Source organism: Poromitra crassiceps, assembly GCF_964638095.1.
Source record: "Poromitra crassiceps genome assembly, chromosome: 13".
Lineage (NCBI taxonomy): Eukaryota > Metazoa > Chordata > Actinopteri > Beryciformes > Melamphaidae > Poromitra > Poromitra crassiceps.
In genome coordinates this window covers 30,601,156-30,610,839 of record NC_139644.1, presented here as the reverse complement: position 1 = coordinate 30,610,839, position 9,684 = coordinate 30,601,156, and the positions used below count along the sequence as shown (strand labels likewise).

Sequence of the window (9,684 nt, the reverse complement as noted above, 5' to 3'; positions counted from 1 at the left end):
AATCTCAATGTAAAATTGAAACAAAATGGCGGTTAATTTAAAAACCTTGCTGCCTTTCCAACATTAAACACAACCACTTTGGTTATATTTAGGCAAGTAAAACAACTTGGTTAAGGTTAGGATATGGTTTGGGATAGGCTTAACGTTAACTGTGACTTACAGTTGAAATTGAAGACGGTGGGACGTGAACATTAGGTGAACATGGCTCTCCCGTGTGAAAGGCAAGTGTGCTCTCCATCCACCCCTACCACAATGCCCTTATACTGGCTACCACAATGCCCTTACTGGCTACCACAATGCCCTTATACTGGCTACCACAATGCCCTTACTGGCTACCGCGCTATTTCAATAGCAGACTCTACAGACTCTATAATGTATACATTGATATGCAATGTATTTTTGGTTCAGAAACGTTGATATTCGACATATCGCAAAACATACAATGCCAACATTTTATTTTGGCGACCAGGCTGTTATACCAGCTGGAGAAAACAGAAAACACATCACATAAATATCAGGCCCTTGGCATAGCATTAGCTATTTCTGTATCTAGTTGATCAGAGAAAGGTGAATCAGGATATTTCCATTAGAGCATGAGAGAGAGAATACAGGACATCAACTGGGTGCTTTGAAAGTTTTGCATATCGATGCGAGGTTAGGTTACAACATATCAATACAGCAGCACAGAAAGTTTGGAAATACACAATATATAACTACCGGTACATCACTTCCATTTTGAAATTTGTCATAAATTGTGCAGTACACATGAATAAAGCCAGTATCCATCTTCAAAAGGGAATGCTACAGAAAATTGCATTTATCAACAATGTTTTGACCATACTGACATGAAGAATGACATTGTTCCTAAATCACTGGTGAAAAATGAGTGAAAATAGAGCAGCATGCTCCAACTGAGAAAGGGTTTTAGACTAGTAGCTATTAATAGAAATGAGTCAGTGCTAAAACTCTGCCAGACTTAGAAAGAGATGACAGAGTGAAAGACTCCTCAAAGACCCAGTCTAGATATTTTTGTACATTATGGGTATACACAGACACGTCACAGACACAGACACAGACACAGACACAGACACAGACACAGACCGAAGAAGTTCTTGTTGGGGGAAAGAGTCCCCTTCACATGTGTCACTCCAATAGAGTACCGCAGGGATGGCGTATTTTTGTAGTTGGAAGGCGGAAGTCCCGGACATTTTGGTGCTTCAGGGGAAAAGTGAATGGGGGTTTAGAATGGGGATTTCACTTAAATGCATAAAATAAGGTCTGTGGTTAACAAACGTTTATGGGAGTGGTAATTTGTGTTCAACAGGATAATTTTCACAAACGTGAATCACTTTTATGACCTTTGAAGCGATTTCTGAAAATCATGTAAAAGAAAACACATTTACGTTTCAAAAGTCATACAAGTGATTCATGTTTGTGAAATTATCCTTTGGTGCTCTATTATATACACTTTCATTTTGCTCCAGTGTTTGCATACAATGCCCAAGCCAGTGAACATGACTTATGTTCACAGAAATGTGAACTTATGTGAGTAGCATGTAGCATAAGTTCACATGGCACTTATAATGTAATATGAAAAATGTGTCACATGTCCAGGCAGACAGACTAAAGCTGAACATTAGATGACATTATATGATCAGATTTACAAAATTTTAACTATATTTGAACAAAGGCAAATACATTCATAGTCCACTTTTCAGTTCTATCTCTGCTTCCAGAAATGACAGAAAATGGACACAAAGTGGAGACAAAGTCACAAAGTGGACAGAAAATAGAAAATATTTTGTCCTGATATTTGCCCTCTCCTGTCTTCTCCACAGGAAGCTGGAGTTGTGCTTCACCACTTGGCAGCAGGTCTGTGTTGGACACAGCTGTGTATCCCTGTGAGCCGTCTTGTATGAGCCGGAGAGACACTGGACCCACGTGGCGCTGCCCCGCTGAGGCATGAGTGTGGAAAGGGCCCAGCGCTACAGCTTTGTGTCCTGTGAAGAAGGCCTGACTCTGGGGACCATGCCTGCCGTGGGCAGCTTTGGCAATGGCAAGATCCACACACGACGTAAATGCCACAGCCGCTTCGTCAACAAGACCGGGCAATGCAACATCCACTTCTCACACATGGATCAGAAGTCACAGCGCTACATATCTGACATCTTCACAACTTGCGTGGACATCCGCTGGCGATACATGTTTTTGGTGTTCAGCCTGGTCTTTGTGGTGTCCTGGCTGACATTTGGCCTGGCATTCTGGGCCATCGGCTTACTACACGGCGACATGAACCGCCCTGGAGGCGACGACAGCTTTGTCCCTTGTGTCATGCAAGTGAACACCTTTGTGGCAGCGTTCCTGTTCTCAGTGGAGACCCAGACCACCATCGGGTATGGCTCCCGCTGCGTGACGGAGGAATGCCCCGCCGCAGTCTTCATGGTGGTCTTTCAGTCCGTCGTGGGATGCATCATCGATGCTTTCATGATCGGTGCCATCATGGCCAAGATGGCGCGGCCCAAGAAGCGCGCGGAGACTCTACTCTTCAGCCACAACGCGGTCATTGCCATGCGGGACGGGAAGCTGAGCCTCATGTTTCGGGTGGGTAATCTGAGGAAGAGCCACATTGTGGAAGCTCATCTCCGGGCCCAGCTTGTCAAGCCGCGCGTCACCGAGGAAGGTGAGTACATCCCCCTGGATCAGATTGACATGAATGTAGGATACGACAAAGGCACCGACCGCCTCTTTCTGGTCGCACCTCTCACAGTCATACATGAGATTGATGAGGAGAGCCCGCTGTTCGGCATCAGCAAGCAGGATCTGGAGATGTCAGACTTTGAGATCGTGATCATACTGGAGGGCATGGTGGAGGCCACAGCCATGACGACGCAGGCGCGCAGCTCTTACCTGTCCTCGGAGATCCTGTGGGGTCACCGTTTTGAGCCGGTGGTCTTCGAGGAGAAGAGCCAGTACAGGGTGGATTACGCGTACTTTCACAAAACGTTCGAAGTGCCGTCCACCCCGAGGTGCAGTGCCAAGGACATGGAGGAGAGGAAATTTGCCACGTCGGGCGCCAACTCCTTCTGCTACGAGAACGAGGTGGCCTTCAGCAGCAGGGACGAGGAAGAGGAGGGGGACTCGGACAAGGAGGAAGAAAGGAAGAGCCCGTCAGAGCTGTCGAATGAGCAGGTCACACCTGGAAAGGATCGAGTGTCATCCCGAAGAGAATCTGAAATATGACCTTTGGCTCTGCAGAACCTCCTTCTTAGATCTGTGTTGTTTTCACATGCGGTGAAACAAAAGTGTCATATGACATTCGAAGGCATTCGAAGCGGCCAGTGAGTGTCATTCTGCTGCCATGCCGACACGGCCGACGTACGTCGTGCCACAGGGGGAACTTAGGGACAGCAGCCGATCTCCCAGGCAAAGATGAGGCTGGTCGCGTTTCTCATTCGAAAAACTTGTTTTCTTTCATGAGATGTTAATGAGGTTTATACATTTCGAATTTGTAGATGACACTAGTTGTAAAATGCATGAAAATAGCATAGTTTTATATGAATATTTTGAAAAGATTGTGATAATTTTGGCAGGAATGTCAAATATATGGTTTAGAGGTGAGTTTGAGGCGGCGATTCTGCATATAACAGTGAGGTTGAAATTGATCCCTTGCCGATGTTGTTTAGAGATCCAAACCTCTAGACTGAATAGGCAAAATATATAGAGGAATAGCAGTTTTAATTTTGAATGGGATAATTATTTGAACAATAAAAATAAAACAATAAAAATATGAATTGCACATAACTAAAGGAGACACACAAAAACTAGAGTTATAAATATTTCTGATACAAAAGTAGAACTTGATGGTTCATCCTATATTATGTACAAAAAGCTGAAAGGAGAAAAAAACATGTTTCTTTACATTTCAGCCAGTGGAAGCCACTGGAGCTGAACAGATATAAATTATATATTTTATTTTCCCGAAAACATCGAAAGAGAGAAGATAGAACAGGTGAACAGCCATGGCTGCCTGCTTGTTGACAACAGTTAATAATACACAGTATATGCTGCAGCAGCTGCTGACCTGATGGAGGTCGTCTCTCCAGACCCCTGGGAGGAAAGGCACGAGGAAGAAAACTCCCACAGGAATCATGTGTAAACCATGTCTTGGGGAGGGTGAGAGCTGACTGAATGAGTGAATTCACAGATTTATTTTTAGATATTTCTCAGATGCAAAGTGTGTGTACCGAAAGGAAAAATGCTTGAAAAATACTACCCTACACATTGAAGGCTAGAGTTCGCAGATGAAACTTTTTTCCCATCAGAAATGTGTAGTTGTAGGACAGAAAGCCATTCTCATGACCTGCGAGAAGATAAAAGGATAATCGTGAGCCAAGCCAATCATCCACAAAACTAATAACCAAAGACAAAAACAAGCACCTCAAAGTTCAGCAATTATTCAAACCGCAGGGCATGAAATTAGAGGGGAAGGGGGGGGGGGGGGTGCAGTTTACTGCTTGAACTGGAGAAATGATTTCAACCCCTCACTTGTTTGTGTTAATGGGACATCCAAGGCTTGACGCATAATTTTGGAAGGCTCCCATAGGCAGTAGAATAGTTTAATTAAAGTAATCTAAAATTAAACCCTGACACGTGCAAGACTCGTGGAAGGAGTAGTTTTAATAAATCTGCGCAATACACTGAGTTTAAAGGCCAAATCCAAAAACCAAACAGAGGAACACGCAAACACAGGACTGTTTTGTTCACATAATTTGAAGATCTATATTCATGACTCCTACAGGTTTTAGATGTGTTACTAAAAAAAGATTTGCTTACATTTGTATTGTCTATAAACACTTGAGTAAAGAGTTGAGAGTTCAGCTTGTAGATGAAGCGACAACAACACATGTCAATCTGGGTGCCAATCAGAAGGCAAGCAAATCAAGCCTGACCTTGGGAAAAGTCCTTGGTATATCCTTAAATTGCATGATTATATAAACAGCAAGCATTCAAGAAACATTTGCCTAATAATAACAGTCACTTTCAGTTTTGTTTGCGTGCTAATGCACATAGACAGTTTTGTGTGAGGCGAGACACATTTCTTCTGTGTGGGGTTTTAAAATGTCGTATGCAGACACACAGTTTAGAGGGAAGACCATGAGGCTCCTAGACTTGTTCATGTTCAGGGTGACTTGCTGGTTGGAAGTCCTCCTGGGCTCTCAAAAAGACCCCCACCACTTTCATAAAGTAGCACTTTTGAAGTTGAAATCTGTGCATACTGTATGTTCCTCTATATCTGGGGATGCAAGACGAGAAACACCATAATCTCTCATACGACATTTGTGTCATTCCTAATAGGGCTAACAAAGATATTAGGTCAGGAAGAGATGGATTAGTTTTTCTCTGCATCTGTCTAACTAAAAGTTCCATATGGGTTAACTCAGACACCTGACTGCATTTTCAGCAGATTTCAACACATTAGTATTTATATCGTGCTGACTTGTGCTGTTTGAAAATATCACATTGTGCTTGCTCTAGAAAACAAATTGTGGTCTTCTACTACAACAGCAGAGCTCAAGACATCCTGCATGCATAGTAAGAGAGAACTATAATCTGTAAATTTGGCAGGCCTTCATTGTAAATATGATTTTTTTTTCAACTGACCATCTGGTTAAATAGAGGCTAAGTAGAAATTAATAATAATAATAACATCTATTTTAAATATCATAAGCCACAAAGGAAGTTACTGGAAAAGCTGTGTTGGCTTGATGGATGAATGACCGAAAGGGACTTGATCAACTTTGACCTCTTGAGAGCCGTCTTCCACAGACGCATCTGAAGCAATCTTGACTCTGAGTAGCACTTTAATTTCTCCTCACAGGGTTTGGTCTCTTATGTGAGAAGCCAATTAATAAAATGACAGATAAATGAAAAAAACTAAAACAAAACAATTACCACAATAAAATCATATCTGTCAAAACCAACTGTTTCCTTTTTCCTTAATGTTAGACGCACTAGAAGTTGGATAAGTATTGGATACGTTTAAGTGCAAGTGAGTGTAGTGAGGGGAAAGTGAAGCGAGCTGTTTGATAAACAGAGAGGACTGGACTGTAATTTATGGCTGTGATTTTGTGGGATGGTATCTGGTTGGTGTCAGAGGTTTCTTCTTTCACTCTTATGCAATCATTCAGGAACGTCTTTGCATATGCACAGAGGAGACTTGGCAGACCTGCCTGGTTACACTCCCATGTGACCTTGACCACTGGATCACTCACACACGCGCGCGCACACGCGCACACGCGCACACACACACACACACACACACACACACACACACACACACACACACACACACACACACACACACACACACACACACACACACACACACACACACACACACACACACACAACCCTACCTGTGTGCTTTCTGGTCAAAACTCTCTAATCTGGAAAGGCTTGTGTAAAAAAAACTAATAAAACTAAACTATATATATATATATATATATATATATATATATATATATATATATATATATATATATATATATATATATATATATATATATATATACACACACACACAGTATATATATATATATATATATATATATACTATATATACTATATATATATATATATATATATATATAGATATATATATATAAAAGTAATTAGTAATTGACCTGGGCATTACAAGAATACACTGTAATATTATCAATACTATAATATTACTTTTTGTATAGCAGAACAGATTGCTCTCTCTCTCCTCTTGACATTTGAAGAGCTAGATGACGTAATCACTAAAAGAATCGCACAGTCACCGCACTTCAGTCAACACAATCAACGGAAGCCCCAAGCTGTCCCCATTTGGTGTCATTCAATTACCACTTAACAAGAGCTGTCAGCTGAAAATGTGCTCACAGTGTGAGAGGTGTAAATTGTTATCATGGCAACCAACAAGTGTTGTTCCACTTGGATGCATTTTGTAAAATCAGCGCCCCATCACATACCAGAATAAATACACAGTTCTATTTTTCTAAAAAATATATATAACTTCATGCTAGAACAGTGATTATTAATCTTTTGAAGGACCCCTAATTTACTCGACTACATTAGATCCACATTTGATGATATTTTGTCTCTCGGCCCCCAAATCTGAGAATATTTGTATTATCAGATATGATTTTCTCCATTTTAATGACTATCTTTGTTGTAGATATAGAGGATACAGTGAAGCTATGATCAAATATTTATTCTTCCACATTCTCTAATTGTGTTAACTTCTTTTAATGTAAATGAAATAATGCTGAAGTTGAACAATTTCATCATTTTGCTGTATGGGGACCGCCTGGAACCCCCTCAAGGACCCCTGGTGGTCTCTGGACCGTGTTAAGAACCACTGCGCTAGAGCCCCGAAAATAGAATAGATTTAGTATGGAGCACTAATTGTGTTGTATCCTGTGAGATGTGCTGTGTGATGTGTGTTTCATGGAAGGAATGTTGAGAATAAAACAGGATGCTTCCCACCACCACCCATGGTAGATGAAAAGGCATGGGGGGGTTTGGGGGTGGTAAATGGTAAATGGCCTGCATTTATATAGCGCTTTTATCCAAAGCGCTTTACAGTCAGTAGGTACATTCACCCATTCACACACCGATGGCGGCAGGCTACCACGCAGGGTGCTGGCACACCATCGGGAGCAATTTGGGGTTCAGTATCTTGCCCAAGGACACTTCGACATGCAGACTGGAGGAGGCGGGAATTGAACCACCGACCTCTTTTATCCAAAGCGATTAGTGGACGACCCGCTCTACCTCCTGAGCTACAGCCGCCCCGTCATTCTTCCAGCGTGCCCGCCACCAAAATTTGCCAAAACACTTTTCAATGGCCTGGAATGAATCTGGTGCAAACAACTTCCCTGCTTCCCACTGATGATGTCACCGATGATGTCATTGATGACATCACAATTATAATTGGAGAGCCTGTGTTGGTGCACCGTTGCTCCGATCGCCTCCAAAATTTGCCAAAACACTTTTGTCACTCGAGTGACATCACAATTGTGTACAGCGCACGGGGACCATCTTCAAACGTTGCCGTCACTGGTCAGATCTTCTGCATGTTTTTAGTGGGGGTCCATAGTGATGTTGTATGGAGGAACCCCAGGGATTTGAGCACGTGCTACTTCGATTCCTAGGGTGGAGACTCTGGACTGACCAACAGACAGACACCGCCCACCCACCCGCTCCGCAGGCTCCCAAAATCGTGACAGACAGACACTGCCCAGTGCCCACCCACCTACAGTAGGTGCCATCTTGCAATTGTGCGTTATCAGCTCATCACAGTTGCTCGAATGACATCACAACTGCCTGAGTGACATCACTGTTGAGCAATCACAGTTGCTCGAGTGACATCACAGTTGCTCGAGTGACATCACTGATGACATCACAATTGCTCATGTGACATCACTGATGACATCACAATTGTGACTGAGCCACAGACACTGGCGCCACAGACAACACAGCCTATTTTAACTAAGAGAGGCCCACCTGTTCCGTAGGCACTGAAGACATGGGGGGGACACACGCTCAGCGCCCACCCCCTTAGCGCCCCCAGGCATGAATCGAACCCAGGACTTTATAGCCAATGGACAAGGTGGTTGTTGAATGTCAGATTTCTGTAGGGACAAACAAGGTGAAAGTATCTTCCTGACAAGAATTCCTCACCATGACAGAAATGATGAGCTTCCCTCCATAGTTCAGGCTAAAATGTTAGGATAGGGCAGGTTAGGCTGTAGATTAGGTAGATTCCTTGTTTGCTATGTAGTTCCAGTTAAGGTTAGAGTAGTAGAATGTCTACAGCTGTTGCTCATTTCATTTGGCTGCTCTGCTATCCGGTTCCAAGGTGCCGTTGCTGCCGCGGCAGTGACATGGCGGTGGTGCTGCCGTGGCAGTGACATCGCGAAATTAGTAACAGCTGTATGCCCTAGGGCTGGGTGATAATTCAGTATTATATTTTATTGGCTTTCAGTGGTATCATATTGTGATAATTGCTAGGTAATAATAATATATAATATGATAATTTGATTCAACATGATTTTGCTTACATGAGCATATTGTAATTGATATAGAGAAAGATCCTTATGATGATCGTGATATTGATTTCCAACCGTATTGCCCAGCCCCAGTATACCCCATTTGTTCTGTTTTCTCTTCTCTCTCCCCCTCCCTCCCTTCTCTCTCTCTCTAATATAAGATTGTTCAATCCTGTTTATTGATAGTGCTTAGCTAGACTTAGCTAGTCACATTATCTGTAAAGCCCTCAGACACATGTTTGTGAATTAGGGCTATACAAATAAACTTGACTTGACTTGATTAGTGAGTGATTGAATGAGTGAACCATTGCGAACACGGCTAGTGTGTGTTTTGTTGGTATCAGTGCCACACGGCGATCTATCCCTTTAAGTTGTTTTGCTTATGGAGACGTGATACCCAGCTGAGCACATCACTCATAGTAGTCAGAGCTGCTCCAGCCTCAACTCCTGCAGACATATTTGATTTCACCAGGCTGATTCAATTACAACAGGTGCCTCAGATACCTACAGCAAACACAGGGCAACTGCTGGGGGCCAACATACAGACAGTGCACTCCCTCATAATGCTGTTCACACCTGAGATAGGGCTTAG

General features: G+C 42.7%; 1 protein-coding gene across 1 annotated transcript; it reads left to right on the top strand.

The window, feature by feature from the left end:
- Positions 1-1,962: 1,962 nt before the first annotated feature.
- Positions 1,963-3,240, top strand: kcnj12b (potassium inwardly rectifying channel subfamily J member 12b; the record flags this gene model as incomplete). The annotated part of the gene is made up of 1 exon (XM_083650028.1): positions 1,963-3,240. One exon carries the CDS (start codon positions 1,963-1,965, stop codon positions 3,238-3,240), a length of 1,278 nt encoding a protein of 425 aa, XP_083506154.1.
- Between the last annotated feature and the right edge of the window lie 6,444 nt (positions 3,241-9,684).